At 40.2% G+C, this 18,399-nt stretch overlaps 1 protein-coding gene across 4 annotated transcripts; it reads right to left on the bottom strand.

Annotated features, from left to right (window-relative positions):
- On the bottom strand, window positions 1-17,720 carry porb (P450 (cytochrome) oxidoreductase b). Of its 4 annotated transcripts, none has more exons than XM_052077397.1 (16): window positions 17,571-17,720; window positions 13,648-13,821; window positions 9,326-9,374; window positions 8,389-8,517; window positions 7,908-8,060; window positions 7,128-7,252; window positions 6,850-6,939; window positions 6,521-6,619; window positions 6,108-6,224; window positions 5,880-5,998; window positions 5,377-5,558; window positions 4,425-4,574; window positions 4,075-4,342; window positions 2,842-2,987; window positions 2,145-2,230; window positions 1-1,505 (listed from the first exon to the last, which is right to left on the bottom strand). In XM_052077397.1, exons 2-16 carry the CDS (start codon window positions 13,809-13,811, stop codon window positions 1,361-1,363), a joined length of 2,022 nt encoding a protein of 673 aa, XP_051933357.1. In that variant the 5' UTR covers window positions 13,812-13,821; window positions 17,571-17,720; the 3' UTR covers window positions 1-1,360. The 4 variants fall into 4 exon arrangements, with proteins under 4 accessions (XP_051933357.1, XP_051933356.1, XP_051933358.1 ...); XM_052077396.1 differs by lacking the exon at window positions 17,571-17,720 and adding an exon at window positions 17,340-17,514 and having other exon boundaries at window positions 13,648-13,823; XM_052077398.1 differs by lacking the exons at window positions 13,648-13,821; window positions 17,571-17,720 and adding exons at window positions 10,478-10,608; window positions 11,062-11,751.
- Window positions 17,721-18,399: the final 679 nt, after the last annotated feature.

The raw sequence follows: 18,399 nt of genomic DNA, 5'->3' as shown, positions 1-18,399 counted from the left end.
TGACACATTCTTGAATTTGTATTAATTTACATATAAAAAGGCAAGCGTAATTTCATCATAAAGAGGAATAGACAAAAGTGACAGTACTCAGCGAAGTGTCTCAGTCTGGTTAAAGTACATGAAATATTCAGAAGGAAAAAGTAAAATAATTGAAGTCAGGTATACAAATCCAATATGTAAGGCAGTGTTCAAAAGGCACAGGTTGCACACGAGCTGGCTAGCATAATGGCAACATTTGTTTACTCGTCAAATCCATGCTTCACATACAATTTGTTGGGAAATCACAGACCACGTACGGAGAGAAGTGTTTCCCTATTGTGGTACATAAATGGACAACATACATCTGTTGCATTAAAACATATAGTCAGATGTGTTTGAGTATTACTGGCATTGGACAAACCAGTCAAATGCATTTAAAAAAAATATAAAGCCAAACGCTGTTACAGGCCAGATTTTTCAATTCTGTAACACTTTACATTGTATCTATACATTTTCTATTCTCTTTTGTTTTAAATTGCATGCCTATATAAAGTAGAATACAGTAAAGAATCCCATTTGCATCACCTGGCTCACAGGTGTCAAACCCAGGTTATCTAGGCCCACTTTTCTCCATGTTTTCCATCCCTCCGAACATTTCAATCAGGTGTGTTGCAGCAGGGAGAGATGGAAAACATGCAGGATAATGGCCCTCGGGGACCAAAGTTTGACACCTGCGACCTACCTGCATTTCAAGTTCATTACTGATTAAAACAAGCAGTAAAGGTCCCTTGTCAAAATAGAAAGCTGCACATTGCATTACATTATGATGGCAGTTAACTAAAACACTTCCCTCAAAATCTTCATATCTTATAACATGTTTGATTGTAATTTATCGCTGAAGGAAACATATATACAGCCGACCCCTACACACTTGTTGTATTGCACCCGCAAATTTTCTTTTTTTTTTTTACCACCAGAATTTGAAGTTTAAAGAGGAGGAAAGAATACCCCTCCAGATTAATATAATTACCCCTTATTACAGCCAGTTAAAATTAACAGCACAGAGGACCCGCACAGTGCTTTCGGAGGCTGAAGAACAAGTGCTGATGATCCAGTTATACACATACAGTATGTCACAGATGAGTAGTAGGCTAAAGCTGTGCATTGGTTTTACTCAATAATCAGCAGAGGTAGGGCTTCCACTTTAAACTTCATGAACCAGAATGAAAATGAAAGACTGTTAAATATTTTCATATTCAGGCACAATAAAATAAGACCTAAAAAAATAAATCAAACAAAAAGAACAAAAACAGATGCCAAAAATTAAAAACAACCACTTGAGAAGTGAATGAAGTGATGATGAAGGCCGGGTTTGAAAGTTTTAACTCCACACATCTTGCGAGTAACGTCCCTTGGTCATCAGTTTCTTGATGTAGTCTGTGGCCTGGGTGCGGGTCATGCCTTCAACATCTTCTGCTATCTCATAGAAGGCCGTCTGCACATCCTTTGCCATGTTCCTTGCATCACTAAAAGTCGAGACACATCTGGTTAGACTTGTTTTTGTATTCATGGCTTGTCACTTTGGAAGTTTCCATGTGTTCATCAACAAGGAGATAGCAGTGTAAACCACGTAAAAAAAAGGGGGTGGGGGACAGCAATGCGCATTAATAGTAACTATTCTCACAGTAAAAGATATAACTCAACAATTAGTGTCCGCAGTCCCCAAATGTCTACTGAAAAGGTGATGTAACAGCACAACATGACCCCATCCCAGCTTTTTTTGTCTCATCTTGCACCCAAAAAAATTCAAAGTTCATGATTATTGGCTAAAAACAATAAAGTTAATCAGTTTGAAAATTAAATACCTTGTCTTTGTAGTGTTTTGAATTAAAGACAGGTTGGACATGATTTGCAAATGACAGTATCGTTTTTATTTATGTTTCACACAGTGTGCCAAACGCAATGGAATTGCTTTTGGATTTTCACAGCACAGCACAGTACCTTAATGCAAATGCAACTCCTTAATGCAAATGCAACTCCTTAATGCAAATGCAACTTCTCTGTTCTTATTTGTTTCTAATTACAAATACTGGCAAAAAAACAACAACGCAAAAAAAAAATCTGTAAATTATTCAGACCATAAAGGAACAATGAATAAAACATACCCGCAAATGTAGATATGGGCATTTTCTGAGTGAATGAGTTTCCAGATGTTCTCCTTATTTTTCTTCATGAGGTGTTGCACATAAACCTGGCATGTACAAAAAAAGCAAATAAGAAAACCTCATATCGGTTCAAGATAACTATCAAAAGAGAAGGTTTGAAGACAAACTGCAGTGCGTAGAACATGAATACGCATTCACAACAAATCACAATTTATGGCTTCAGGCCTGTAACTATCGATGATTTTAATAATCTATCAATTTTTTTTGATGAATTGGATTTAAAAAAAATTAAATGGCCATTCATTTATTAACAAACGGGACACTGTTTCAAACCGATGGTGCAGAAAAGTGCACAACCAGGCTACAAGAACATCCCAGAACTCCCAGAAAGAGTGTGCATTGACCAGACCCCTCAACTCTCGCGCTCCATGACGTGAGATGTAGCATGAGTAACATTACCTACGCAGCAGGTGACTGACTTAATAATCACGCGACACAATAAACTGAGAATGAAATTCATTGCCAACACTTTTAAATATCGATTTTTATCGATATCGACTCATTGTTGCAGTCCCACATATTTTCAGTATTTAGCTAGTATATTTCTTTCCATTCTTTTTGCCAAGTCAAAATACAATCTCGTAATAATTTGAGGAAAATGTGTACTAGCAAGTGAGAGGAGTGTCTCATATGGTACCTTTTGCTCCTGGTCTCGGGAGAAGGCAACATTAAGCCGTGTTAGAACTTCATTCTTCTCAGCCTCCTCTAGCTCCTCCTGGTAGAGATAATCTTCATTCTTATGTCTGCAGCCATAGAACAACAATGTCTCTCCAACTTCCTTGCCTGTAAACAGACAGGAGAGAGAGAGAGCGAGAGAGAGAGAGAGAACATCAACAATGCATTTGATATTTCTTCTTGTCATTTATTTGACGCTCAATTTTACACAAAGGCTTGTTAGGCGGGCAGGCTACAACATCATCAGCTGTGAGTTGCTGTGTGTTGTTCAAAATTATGAACATTTTGGTTTTTGCAAAAAAAAAAAAAACATCTCATTTTGATTTTGATGCTTGCAACATGTTAAAAAAATAGCTGGAATAGGGGAAGCAAGAGACTTGGTAAGTCGAGGAATGCTAAACAAAAAAAAAATGCTGAACATTCCACAAGTGAATAGGTTAATTGGAAACATGCGAGTGTTGTAATTGGGTATCAAAGGAAGCTCCGTGAAAACTCAGTTGTTCACAAGAATGTTTTTTTTTATCATCTACTGCTCAACCCGTATTGTTTGGTGTTTTTTTGTTATTGTGAAGTGTCCTTGGGTGTCTTGAAGGGCGCTTATAAATAAAATGCATTATTATTATTATTATTATTATTATTATTATTATTATTACAATCCATACTATAATCTCACAATTCAGAGAATTTGCAGAAATGTATGCACATAAGCATCAAAGCCAAAAAAAAAAAACAGAACTTAAACATAACCCAGTCCGAGCTTTTTGCAGCATGTTCCAGGTATATTTGAAAACAAACCAAAAAAGTTTATCAGTTTGAACATTAAATATCTCGTCTTTGTTAGAATTTCAAACCTCTTCGCGGAATTGAAAGCAGACCGCGGAAGTAAGAGTGAGGTGCAGAATGTTACACCTACATGTAGTTTTCATTCCGGCAGCTAGATGTCGCAATGAGACAGGCTATGTTCACACTGCAGGGCATGGCGCCCAGATAATTTCCGAAAAGAATTCTTCTTACTTCATGAGATTATTTTGCTTTATAATCATTATTTTGTGTTGATAGTTACGTTTTACACAATGGCGCTACTTCGTGGGAATTGCGGTTTATACACAGATATCATATCTTGTCATTCTAACCTTGTGGAGGCCTGACTTTGAGAAAATTTAGCCAAACAAGGCCAGACGGCATCGAGGAGTACCTTGCTGTTTGAGCCAGCCCCTCTCCTGAATGAAGCCCATGAAGGGAGCGATTCCTGTTCCAGGACCAATCATGATCACCGGGACGCTGGCCTTGAAGGGTAGGCGGAACTGAGACTTGCGGATATACATGGGAACAGTAGATTTGTGGCCGTTATCAGTGACCAATTTGTTCTTCAGCCAGTTTGTGGCTACTCCCTTGTTGATACGGTTCGTCTTGGTCTTGTACTCCACGACCACAGCACAGATGTGGATGCTGTTCGGATGAACCTGCGGAACAAAGAAAATACCATTTGTGCATATACAAGTAAAGCGCTGCCTGCATTCATGTTGTTATTGACAAGAGACTTACTTTCGAGGAGGAGGCTATGGAGTAATATCGAGCCTGCAGACGAGGCAGAAGCTCACACAGGTGGTCAATGGGAGGCTTTAAAGAGGGCATGTCCTCCAGAATGGCAAGAATGTTTCTGCAGGGCTCCAGTACCCAACTCTGGTAGAGCGCCTGAAGACAAACAAAAACACAAAAGATGCTAAATACTACTGCCCGAGTGACAAAACCTACGAAAATCTGATGCATCTATCTGTCATGATTCTCGGTCATGTTGACGTGATCCAATTTTTTGATGACAATGACCAGAGTGGAATTACTTTGTTACGGTTGAAAAAATTTTTTTTCTAACACTGGAAATGTATTGTCACACCCCTGCAAAGAGGTTCTGAGTTGAAATCCGAGACATTGCTAGCCTTTTCTGGTTGGGCTTTGCATGATCTACCTGTAATTTTGTGGGTCCTTGTGCATTTAGTAGTCCAAAAACATGTACCAAAAAAAAAGTTATTTATTGACTTCTACACAATTTACGGTATATTGGTGTGAATGTCTTGTATGTCAAATAGTCCAGTGATCGGTTGGGTGCGTTCTTTGTTAACAGTGACATTCAGTGAGGTTATGTTGTGTAAATTTGTTGTGACTGACTGTTCCTCCTTATTGTTTTAGTTGCTATGCATTAGATATAGGCTTGATGTCTCACAGAATGGAAATTTGTCAGTCCGTTAAAAGCTTTCTACCAGAGTATCAACTCTCTTCCGTATGTTCTGCATCCAGCCCTGCTCTCTGTAATTACTTTGTATTTTCGGAGATAAGACTTTTACTTTTGAACTTCAATCTCATGTCTGCGACTGAGTACGAATTCTTCTCCTCAGATGACAAAAAAAAAAAGTACATTTACAAGGATGAGCAACAAGCACTGCAGGCCCACTGCAGCTTTTATTTTATTCAGTCTCCACCTATTAACACACACACTGACCTTGCCCTGAGCAGAGGAGGAGGCCATCTTGCGCATATTCTCCTGTTCTTGAGGGTCCGAAGCGTATTGTGCAAGCTCATAGAGGACATTGGTGCGAGGAGGGTGTGTGATGTCGAGGTAGTGAGTTAGAGCTGTGCGGTACGTTGTGGGACAGGGGAATGGGTGTTTCTTATTAGACTCCTCTGAAAGATAAACATTAGATATGTATACATTAGTTGCCACATGGAAATATATACACATGTATATCTTTTTATTGTATTAAAAAAAAAGATGTCAATGGGGTCAGACCCCATCAGCTCAGCCTGGATCACTCTGGTATTAATCATTCTCTGATCAATCAGTCACAGTTATTATGGTATAACTAAATTAATAACCAATACCACGCACTTGCAGCTATGATAAAGGAGCTGATTGTGCAAGTGTAGCTATCAGGGGGAAATGTCATGACGGAGTGAAGGGAGGAGCTCTTGAAGTCAAATCACTTTGCACTTTCAATGTCATACCATCAAGGTTGTTGAGAGAGATAACCACATCAAGGTCCACACCAAGGACTTGTCCCAACTTATTCACCAACGCTGCATCGTTGGTAGGGAAAACAGCCACATGGTCTCCTGACTCATATCTGCAATCACGGAATATCACCTTAGCCTTTGGCCATATGTTGGAATGAATGAACTCAGTTTTATGAGCCTCATTTAAACAGTACACCCCCCACTAAGCCCCAAACTCACCTTATCTTTGAGCCTGAAATGTCTAATTCAAGGTGCATCAGATGCCTCTGACCACCTTTGTTGAGTTTACGGTTGACAGTGACTGGGGCCATGAAGGGATTTTTAGAATCATATGGCCTGTAAATCAGAGGACATAACTTTAGCCTGATACTGTAATGACAAATAATATCTAAATTCACTTGGGATAATATTGTCAAATTTTCAAAGTTACATTTTCTTCTCGGTTTCCTCTCAACCCACAACACTTTTTACACATTTTAAGTGGCAAATGTTCAGGTTATTTATACCCATAGAGAGGTTTAGAGAGTACATTTCAGAGTGTAAAAATTAAAAAGAATGTCCACTAGGAGGCAGCAAGCTTTCAATGAACAGTAAGCTTTGCTGCAGGCAGATTTCTCTACAACAGTACTTACGGTTTCTGGACCTCAAAACTCTTGAGACGGCCAATCTCTCCCGTGAACACTTTATTCATGTTGATGTCAGTGTGCTCCTTCAGCTCATATTGCCGTATGCTATGTGACCAAACAGCACTTTAAGTTAGACATTACAGACATTTAAATTACACCTCCTATTTTTCATTCACACAGGAGAGAAGATTAGCTTCTAGTGCAACATTATGTCAAAAGATAAGGTGTATTTTATCTGTGACAGTCCAGTCAGTCCAGTCAGTCCAGTCAGTCCAGTCAGTCCAGTCAGTCCAGAACAGCAACAATATAAAGTATTACAAAGACTAAATATGTACCTTGAGTCATCTCCTAAGGCTTCCACGCCAAAGTGCTCACAGACAGCTGGCCAAAACTGCTCTCGCCACGAGACAAAGTCTTCTTCCAAGCTGAGAGAAGAACAAAGAAATGCCAGGTGAGCGCACAAGTTAAAATATTTACAGTCAAAGAAATTTCAACTAGTCAGAACACTTGCATTTATATGAGGACTGATGCATAATGTTATTTCAGGCATCTAACCTTTAACATACATAACACACATCAGAAATAGCAAGGTATCATTTTTTTCGTCACTTACTTGCCATCATCATCTCCTAAACCGAGGTCAAAGATGCGCTTGGCCCCAAGTTCCTCCAGCCTTTTGTCCACATATTTCCCCATGGCATTGTAATGCTCATATGTCTTGTTGCCCAAGGAAAATACCTGCAGAAACAAAAGAAGTCCAATCAGGCGTGCACAACATGTTCATAGAGTCAGCTACTAATATTTTTCATGTGGAAAATTCTGTCTGTTACATCCAGTGAATTAATTAGAAAAAAATGCAATAACTTCAGAAGGAATGTAAAGGAAATTGAAATTATGGAACTCTCATGGAATCTCATGCATTGCTACAACAATAACAAATGTCAAAACATTCCAAAATTAACACTCAGTATGGTGAGTTTACAAAATTATTGCGGTTGCAGAGTGACTATAAATCCAACATATCCCCTCTCATTGGGCTAAAAATAAATGTCCCCGCTCAGTAGGAAATCGTTTGAATTCTTTACAAACTCCAGCAACTCTAGAGACAGAGAGAAACAATGGTGGCAACATTCAGCAGCTTCAGAGTTGTGCAAATTTGATTGGCCACTGAATGAAAAAACTTTATGATGGTAAATTCACTTTGCTGTGGGACCACAGATCAAAACTTCCAACAAAATCCACATTTAACTCATTCGGTACCATTCTAGACCAAGTCTGAAAAGACGTTTAAACACGTCTTTCGGAGTGAATGAGTTAAAAGGAGACTGGCAGTCCACCTCATACTGGCACTATTTACGCGAACTGAATGGAAATGCGTTCTCATAAACCTCACCGTGAAGTTCAGTCCAGAGAGGTCTTCATCATCATTTTCCTGCAGCCAGTCATAGAAATCCTGGGCATTATCTGTTGGGTCTCCTTCTCCATAGGTGGCCATGCAGAATATGGCTAGCGAGTTTTTGATCTCAGACAAACGAGATAGTTCGCCCTAAAGAGCGAGACAGGAAGGCAGACAGCACTGAGCATCAAAAGTATACAATTTCTAAATAGGTAAGTGATGTTTTGCATATTGTTCCTGGGAGTGTCTGAGGTCACTCTGGCATTATTGAGTTAAGTAGTATTGTTTTGCAGTCACTTGCTCAGATCGACAAATGACTAGATTGAATTGAACCTTTTCAGTTTTAGCATTTGCAACATATGTGAGTTTCCAACGTTATGAAACGCAGTATTTAATAAGGAAGAAAAAAAAGGGGGGGGGGGAAACGAAGCAAGAAACTCTACGTGTACTGTATGTTGCATAAACTGCTTTAAGTTACCATGTCATATTCCTCTGGGTCAGCAGACATTCCCTTCATCCCATAACGCTGAGCGTCTTTGGAGAGTCTGTTGGCAAACTCCTCTGCAGTGCCAGTCTGGGAGCCGTAGAACACAATGATGTTCTTTCCCTTAGGGGGAAGAAATAAGTTTAAGCGAACAGAAAAGAAAACTAGAGAAATAGTGCTAACAGCTTGGCGCGCAACTTTGCGATGAGAATTCACAATGCAGCCCAACAGGCCAAAGTTTTGCCCCCCCCCCCCCCCGCCCCTATTGTCATTGTATCTGAATTATTTGCAGCAAAAACACACAAATCAAACCGAACTATTTCTAATCGTTATCCACATCCTTTCATTCTCGTCCAATGAATGATGCATGCGCCCATCACAAGTGCTGTTTAGTACTGAACTTTACATGTGTTCTTAGACTTGTGATCAGAAAGGGTTTCTCAAGTGTGAATATCGTACATGTGGGAGACACTATGAATGCCAAGACCCAAATACTGAAACCACATTTAAAAGATGCATGTGACCAAATGGCGCTGCACAAAGACAATGAATAGAAGGGGGGTGGGGGGGACTTAAAATATCAATCAACCTTGACAAAGATAATTCTAGCTTTGAGTCATATTGTCAAGAGGTTATTACGAGATATTTATTTGTGGGTTTTCATACGAGGCTAAAACGTTAACCAGAATATTTGAAAGACCTCGGTGCAGTTCGAGACCATTACAGACCATCACCACAATAATAAACACATTTCTGGCTCAATATCACTCAGACGGTTTTACTTTCAACTGAAACTTAGCAGAGGAGTCTCAGAATATACATCCATGTTTACCGAGCTGCAAGCGAAGACTTTCAAAACATTCCTGCATTGTATGCAATACATTTACCAACACAAGTATACAGTGAAATTGTTGGAAATAATAGGACTTACTGTTTTTTTCATTTTCTCAATGAAACTTGTTTCTCTCGTCGTGGGGGCTCTGGAGAAGACAAAATGTTTCACTTGTTAGACTAAAGCGGATGGGAAAATGAAGATATGAAAAATATAGTTTTGTAATCAGGCTTTCATGACACTTGACTTTTTATTGCATTACAGTGCCACAATAAGCTCAGTGACCTGTGAAGATGACATGTTATTCTTAAAACAAAAATTATAAGCTTATAAAACCCCATCATTAAAAATATGTTTCTATTCATTTTGCCACAGCTAACATTTGAGCACATTTTGTGATTGATTGTGAATATTTACAGTCCTTGGAGATCCCTAATTTCTGCAGCCCTCACCGCGGAGTCAAGTCAATGAAAGCCAGAACATATTCAAGAGGTGATAAAAGGGTGTGAACAAATCAAAGCTACACGGGTACCAATGTAATAATCTCACAGTGCATTCTTAGAGTGACGTATGTTTTCTAATTCAGCTTCAACCATAAGATGACTGAATGTGGTCTGTTCCCAAAACGCGACAAAGAAATTTAGCCATTGGGTGTCAAGGTGGTCACCCCTTTAGCGCCAGGCTTTCAATGGTCACACAGGTCAAGCTCTCCTCTTTCAGTCACATCATTCATATGCTTTCCTGAGCTATTAGCTCCCCCTTGGGATTGCAGTGCTACAAAAACATTTGCCTTGTTTGCCGTGCAAATCCTCTTTTGATACTCGCTCCCCCTTAAAATCTTGGATCATCAATCACATACAATAATTCATCGGTAAACTGCAACGACATCTCATTGAGGAGCTCGATTATAAGTTATCTAAACATTGTAGGTGATTATGGATGTTTATTCCTCAGGTGTCAATAGGATAAATAAAGCTATCGTACAATTCTCGTTTATTTGTAAAACAGCTTAGACGGACTACTGTAAACGTAAGAAAGCAGTTAGAATTCAAGCATGAGAATCCGATGCCCAAACCTGCCATAAAACAGTCTCACGTGGTTAACACTTGTACTCTGGAGCAAAGATGACTCCAGATGGAAATAAAAAAGCAGACATTTGCCCTCAAGCTCTAGCATTCCTGTCAGACCTAATAGAGAGTCTAAGAACATAATCAGATGGTTTTGGAAATGTCTGCACCAAATGCAACAAACCTGAGCACATGAAAAACACATAGTACTCTCAGGGGAAACTCATTGTACGAAGAGCGGAGTTTTTGTGCAGAAGCCATCTCAAATACTGCGCTTCCCAGCCCTCCGCTCTCTCCCTTGACATTCTTGTGTTTCTGTCACAAAATAAAATGGAAATGAATCCTCCCCCTCCCCCACACTTGAAACTTTACAGAGCACGGTAGGTTTCAAGTTAATTGTCCAATGTATCATTGCGCACTTTCAAACAACCTCTGTGAGCCCGTCTACTGCTTTTAAGTAAATCAAGCACATTGACCCATCATGCGTGACATGCAATGTTTTCTATTTCTTTTTGTTGGTGACTCATTACTGATGGCAACCGAACACCGCATTTAGTGGTTAAAAAAAAATAAAACATTTAATAATTTTCTCATGACTTACTGGAAACGCTGGGTCGCATGTGACTCCATTGTCAGCACATGAGGAATTTACTTCCTTATCTTAAATTCAAGAGCACCTCAAACTCTGCCATGAGCCCCAAACCGAGCATCTTTTAGTTGCAGTTAAAATCCATCTTTGATAGAGAGGAAAGAAAACAGGTTACTGACCTCTCGGCAGCATCTCTCCTGTCTTCTGGCAGGGAGAAAACGCAGCCCATGGCATGTGGCCCTGTAGCTCAGCAAAGCCACGATCACCGCTGGCTAGGCAGCGCCACACCGTGAACAGCCACGCTCCGTCTCAATAGCAGGATGTCAACACTCCGCAGCCACAAGCAGACAAAAACAAGCGCAGTCCAGAAAGACGCTAAAAAAAGCTTTGCCAAGAGTGGTCTGCTTTCACCCTCGAAGCTCCAGCGTTATCTGAACTCAGCCTCTTCCTGTGCGACTCTCAAAATTCAGTCTGTTTCTCATGCTCACATAATCAAACATGCACATTGCAGCTCCGTCAGTGTCTGGACACAATGGTGGGAAACTCACTTTCCCATAAAATGTAGCAGAGTTGCAGAACCACATTTTTGACTTACACCAGTACACACTGAACCACTCCGAGGCTGAAAAGCCTTCCCCCTCAGGCCCGCCCCCTTTTCCTCTCCGGCCTGAAAGGTGTTAGGCAAGAAAAAGTCTACAAGATCCATTCTCAGGATTTGGCTAGTCAAGTAACCAAAGCCACTCCTCCGTGGACCACTAAAAGTGGGGAAAGAGCTGACAGGAAGGTTTCTGTCCCCCGCCCCCACATCACCGGAGGAGAGAGGGGAATGCCATTGCTATGGCAACCTCATTTATCATAAAAGGATTCCATTTGTGACAAGGCCCAATGGCAGAGGAGCTCATCTGACGCACATAAAGAAAAGAAAAAGCAGGGAGAGGGGAAAGATGGGGGGGGGGGGGCAACTCAGGGTGAAGAAAGAGTTGCTTGTCTTTTGCCTCAACGTCCACCTTTTGGAAAGGCTTCACAAAAGAAGCCTGGCTCACAACTTTCTCATGATTTCAGGGCCAAAAAAAAGGCGCAGGATATACATGGAGACTACGCCTCCTTCAAAACAATTAGCTAATCATCACACTCTTAAATATGATAGCAGACCATCTTCTGGCTTGTGTCACTTTTATGCTTCCTTCCTGTATCCCCTCTCCTCCCCTCCGCAGATCAACTGAACAAAATGCTTCCTGATGGTCATTCCTCTGGTGACCAACACCCACAGACAAAGTCAGTAGCTTTTGTGGCAAAACCTCAACCACACAGAGAGCATAGTTTTGGGGTGGTTAACTAATATGTGTTGTGGTTGGGGAGGGTCGACAAACGTATCCAGTTGCCTTCGAGTTCAGTGGAAACAAAGCAAGCCTCCATCCCTGGTGTGTTGTCACGTAGGCAGAAAATAACCAAGGGGAAGCTTGGATATGAAGTACACAATGTGGTTACAATACATCTACTGCCGAGACAACTAATCCATAACATCAATGAAAATCGACAATTTACAGTGTTGGCAATAATCTCCAATTACGACATCAGTTACCCGCTGTGTCACCAGATTATTATTACCTAAATCACCCACTCTATTAATGTGTAGTACAGAGCGGTGGAAACTATGGGACTTGAGAGCCTGCTCTCATGACATACAGTGTACGTAACCACCCCCCCTACCCCATGTTGAAGTTGGTTGACGTAGGCCCTGCTGCTTAATTCTTGGATCCTGATGAACACATTACACTTTCAATGCATGCAGTGTTGTTGCACTGTATTCCATAGACAAGTGCTCATTTTCAATCCCAAATGCATGTCTATGCTCAAAGCAGCCAAACAAACTTGGTATAAAAGTGTTATAGTGATGTAGACAATATTCAAAATTATTTTGAAAATAAACTTGGAGGGATTTACCTCTGCCACCTAGTGGACATAAAGGGAAACGCTATGCTAACGCATCATTTGTTTATTGTCAGTCCACAAGTATATACATAAGTATATAATGTCTTGTTTGGTAAATGGACTGAACACTATGAATTAAAAAATGAGAACAAAAGAAGCATCACGAGATAAAGGGAAAGTTTTGAAATTGAGCGCTTTTCATCAATTTCATGTCGTACGTGTAAGATTTGAATGAATACGAAGGAGGTCAAGTGTGAGAATGTGAAGTAGTGGTGGCACAGGTTCGAACCCCAAGTTAGGTTGACGGTGCAAGAGTAAAATGCCACTACCTTTGTGCAAGACCCAGATTCCCTGAACTACATCCTGGGGGCTAAAGCTCTCCCCTGCTCCAGTATGTGTTTGGAGTGTTCACAAGTGAGATGGCTTAAATGATTGAATTTAATATTTTATCAAGCTTTATTAACATGTTATAAAGACGTGTTACAATACAAGAATGCATGTGTTCACAACAATGAAGATGATTCTTATTCTAATGTCACTTGTTGAAACGATTGAAGTATCATTGCTTGATTTCAGTTTGCAGTGTTTGTATAACCAGTTCAATAATCAACCGACTGTACTCATGGAAACAACTTTTGGAATGACATTGGGAACAACTGGAGCAGGTCATCATCATCACAGTTGTGAAACATTCACAAAAATGCAGTGGATGTTCTTTTGAATGTTTTTTTTTTTTGCCACCCCACACTTGATGATAATGCTCCCAAAATGTTTTTAAGGAAATAAATAAAATGAAATGAAATAAATAAATAAGAAGGGTGAAGGAGACTCACGTTATTTCAATCTTCTTGAATTCAGGGATGGGTTCAGGCTTCTTGCGGGACATGAACCAATAGATGACAAGCCCAACGATGAGAGAGAACAGGAAGAGGTCGAGATTGCTGAAAAGAGGCTCGTCCTCGTCAGCCATGGCTTTTGTGTGGGTGTCGGGGTCCATGTCTGCCAACCTCTTGACAAAGAAAGAAAAACCTTCTGAACAATCTCTCAAATGACAATAGAACAAGGCTGTTAAGCTAATTTTTGTCACGGGCCATATCGTAGTCATGGTGACGCTCACATGGACATATAACCCACATAGGTTGACGATGCAAGAGTAAAATGCCACAACTTACACATCTGCACAACCCATATAAACCTATGATCGCCTCAGATTAAATAAATATACATCAGAAATTGATGGCTAGCAACGTTTGAAATCAGAAGCCAGTAAGTAATTGTTCAACTATTTTTCAAATTACTTGAAAGGAGGACTCGGTAGCAAAAAGTCCTTGCAATATTTCAGTGTTGTGAAAAGTGAAGAGAATTTGCAAGAAGGGGGAATTCGACGCACACGATCGCTGACGGTCGGGGTTGGTGTAGGTGGGAGGTTCAGCGGTCAAGGTGGGTTGGCCGGCCATGATGCCCAGGATTGGCCAGGACATACACTGGCCGCTCGATAAAATTCACATATTTCCCCAAAATTCCCAATGGCCACGCCACCCCTGGAACCAGTTAAACTGCACTGGGAAATATGATGGTTAACAGATGTGGCCAATCCCTTTACTTTCTCTATACAATGGCCGCTTTTGTCCACGCATTATTGAACAAATTGGCTGGAAATCAACAGAAATCTCTAGCCCAGCTTCAAGAATAGCATCAGTCTTTTTTTTTTAATGAGTGGAAAAAGACATGCTCTGAGCTCATGTTTCAAGTTTATTTTTTTGCCTGTTCCCAGTAACACAGCTGAACTTGCCTGCTAGAAAAGCTGAAGCCCACTTGAATACTTACCCATTTTTAACCTTCCATTCATTCATACATCAACTGCTTATGTAGTTTCGTTCTTTTGATTTCTCCAGTGCCTTCAACACCATCCAGCCCAACCTACTGGGGGACAAACTGCAGCACGCCGGAGTGGACCACCACCTCATATCATGGATTACAGATGACCTCACTAACCGGCCACAATATGAGAGGGCACAGTGCTGTGAGTCGGACAAGCTTCTCTGCAGCAACAGGGCGCCGCAGGGGACTGTCCTGGCTCCATTCCTGTTCACACTCTAGTCTACACCATGACTTTAGATTTGTTCTTGATTTTACTGTTTGGTGCTTTGTACCGACTTTATTACCGATTTGTCTTACTGTTTATTGTGCATGTTAAATTGCTCCATGTACAGCACATTGTATGCAGCGATGGCTGTTTGAAAGTGCTCGAGAAATACTGTTGACTTGACTTGACCTCAGACTGCAGCTACATCATTCCAACCTGCCACATTCAGAGGTTCTCTGATGACTCTGCAATCGTCAGCCTCATTAAAGAAGGTGATAATCGGGAGTATGGGAGACTGACGGGGGAGTTCGTGGACTGGCGCTTGCAGATCAACCCCGGGAAAACTAAGCTCCTTCAGCCAGAGACTGATACAGTACATGCGCCGCAAGAAGGAGAGGTACCGCCGCTCGTTCCTGCCGACTGCTGTCAGGCGACTGAATCGACGCACCTGAAAACCTGGACTTACACCCACTCACCCATTTTAAATACCATAGCCGCCTTATGCAGCAGACATGCAGTTGCAGATATGCTTATATCTTATATTGCATTCTGTGCTGTGTAATGTTCATTTTTAAATTTATTTTGTCCATGCAAATAGTTTGTTTTTCTACTTTCTTCCCTCAAATGTTGCTGCTGTAAATTTCAAATTTCTCCACGTGAGGCATGATTTCTTTTCTCTTATCTCAAATCATATTTCCTTTTGAAATAAATGGAAATGCCATAAATGGGTTCCAGCCCAATGAAAATCAAACAAAAATAATACAAGTAACGAACATGGTAAACATTTTGCAAAAAATTGCGACCTTGAATAAACCCTGACAAATGCTGGCAACATTCGCTGCCTTCAAAACACTCGCCCATTTTTGACACTCCGTGCGATAGGGACTAAAATGGCATTGTAAAAGAGTTGAGTGAACTATGAGTGCGACAGACAGGTTCGCGATTGTGACGCGTCTAAACAACATAACTTCAAAAATAAGTTTAATGAGCGCAATTTCATTTGGTGACAAGCAATGTTGTTCCTTACTGGTGGTATTTACTGAGATCATAAATCAATAGTGTCGTTTCTAGATGAATGAAGTCACGAACATACCCGAAAACTACGTAGAGACATGATGTAAATGTATTGTTTACCATGAGAAAATCCCACATGTTCAATATGTGCATCATCATCAAATTTAGTGCTTTTTTTTTTTAAAAAGGAAAAAAAATACCTTTTTGAGTTACAAAAAGCAATTGGTACTGATTTGGTTTGGACATTATGTATATACATTGATGATTGCATATCTCCATATTAATTTGAGGAAAATCAGATGCAGCCTTTTAATTTCCAATGAATGCATTGCAGAGGTATTCGATCAGGCAGATACTTGAAACTAAAGACTCAGACTCAAGGGCCAAAAAAAGAATGATGGCGACATCCCTAATTGCTTTAATAAGTGAACATACACCTGATAAAATACTAGTCTCAAGCCACATAAACCTGATTTTAGGGAAAACATTAACAAACGATGTAAGTGAGAAGTCAACAAAATTGAGCTGAAAAAAAAACATGAAGGGAAATTCAAGTTCAATTGTTAGCGATTGATGATAAAAACAGCCTGGCATTTTAACAGAGTTGTGTTCACAACTCATACGTTATTTAGGTTTGATTCTTTCTGCTGCAGAGCGTTTTTTTCCAAGCTCAGGACAACGGATAAAAAAACTATGAAAGACACTAAAGTTTTTCTTGCATACTGTGTGAGACTGACGTAACAGGCGCCAAATTATTTCATAGAAACACCAGGAAATGCACTCTAGGGGTAAAACAACAATAACAGAAAAAAACAAGTTTGAAGTCCACTTTTGGTCTGAATGTATTAAGTTGGTGCATGTCTCCAACACAACTCATCGATCTGTGTACTTCTGCTAACAGATGAGCTCATGTACTCATTCATGAAACGATTTGATGATGGAAAATAACTTTTGTGATTGAGAAACTTGACTGAAATCACAAGGTTATAAGTCACATTAGCCCAAAGGGATTCACGACTCGACTCGGTACCAGTCATACATGATACGGATTAATTCATAAGAGTGTCTATTCACCATCATGTGAAACTTGGGTTTCTTGCCCATTACAATCCAATGAAAGGGGCTTTCAAAAGCTAATGACATCGGCGTGTTCAACGAAACGATGGTTGGACATATAAATATTTCACCCACACAAGTCACAAGATGAAATATAACATTAGTATGAGCAACAATTAACGTGCCAAGAAAAGGTGAACACGTTCGTCTCGATCACTGCTGCCCTTTACACTGAAGTACACATAAAGACAATATTGACAACTAGCTAGCAGGACTTTATTTTGTCCCCCTCTGCACAAACAGCAACGAAAAAGCACATTGCGCCATAGAAGCACTTGTGTGACAAAGTACTGTTAGTCAGCTACGTACCACATGGTTTAAGCCGGTGTTCATCGCAAACCAAGGTAGCGAAAACCTGACTTTAGCCTCACATTGCGTAAGCCCACATCACATCTTTCAGCTACTTCGTGTTTAAAATTGAACTTCTGCTCCTTGTTTTAGCTATTATATCCAACGCGTCTTTCCTAAATGTAATTCCATCTAACTGCCACTCATTAAAAAATGATTTGTCAATAATTGTGAGTGTATAATCGATCTTACCTGCTTGCTGCTCTAACTCACGTTCACGAAGCTCACAACCCAGAAGGAAACTTTACGGCATGTTCGACCATACCATCTTAGTCTTTACAGCGGGGGTATCCGCTCTGGTAGTCAAAGTAAATTCCATAAAACCTAGTCGTTCTGTGTTCTTTTTTTGTTTGCTCATGCAATCGAGCATATGATTTTAGCAAAAAAACCTGCATACACGTGACTGTGTGTGTCGTCAGATGTATTCTTTAATCGGAGAGAACACCAAAAAGCTGACTCGCTTTTCGAAGTAAACCCCTACAAAAAGCATTACCTAATGTCGTTAGACTATTGTAACCTGCCATGATATATAACTGCTGAGGTATTCGAGAGCAGGGTTCATGGTTATGTAATCTGGACAGCACAACACGCTGTGTAACCCTGACAAACTAGACATTGACGCCTCAAAGTCGTCCTCCCAATGTTGTAAATGTTTGCATTCCTAACACATCTGAGGAATAGCCCAGTATGATGATTCATCTCTCACGCCCTAAACTGCACATCAAGAGTATCCCAGTCTAACTCGGTGAACTCTCATCATCAAATGAAAAAGTGTAGTGTCATGCATGATAAAATCAGTCAAAGTACTCACACTCTGTATTTCACCAGAGGCATCAATTCCATTTCTGATCCTTTATAAAATAATAGTTTAAAAATACAGACAGTCAAGCACAACAATAACAAAATGATTACGCTCCATGATATACAATACTCATTTCGATAAATATGCACATCGAGAGAAAAAAATATTTGCACACAAATACTCTTTTCAAGTTTTAACTTGAAATTGTTCGATATACAG

Source organism: Hippocampus zosterae, chromosome 10 (assembly GCF_025434085.1).
Source record: "Hippocampus zosterae strain Florida chromosome 10, ASM2543408v3, whole genome shotgun sequence".
In the NCBI taxonomy this organism is placed as follows: domain Eukaryota; kingdom Metazoa; phylum Chordata; class Actinopteri; order Syngnathiformes; family Syngnathidae; genus Hippocampus; species Hippocampus zosterae.
The sequence above is the reverse complement of the archived record's forward strand: the minus strand, read 5'-3'. Positions and strand labels throughout refer to the sequence as shown.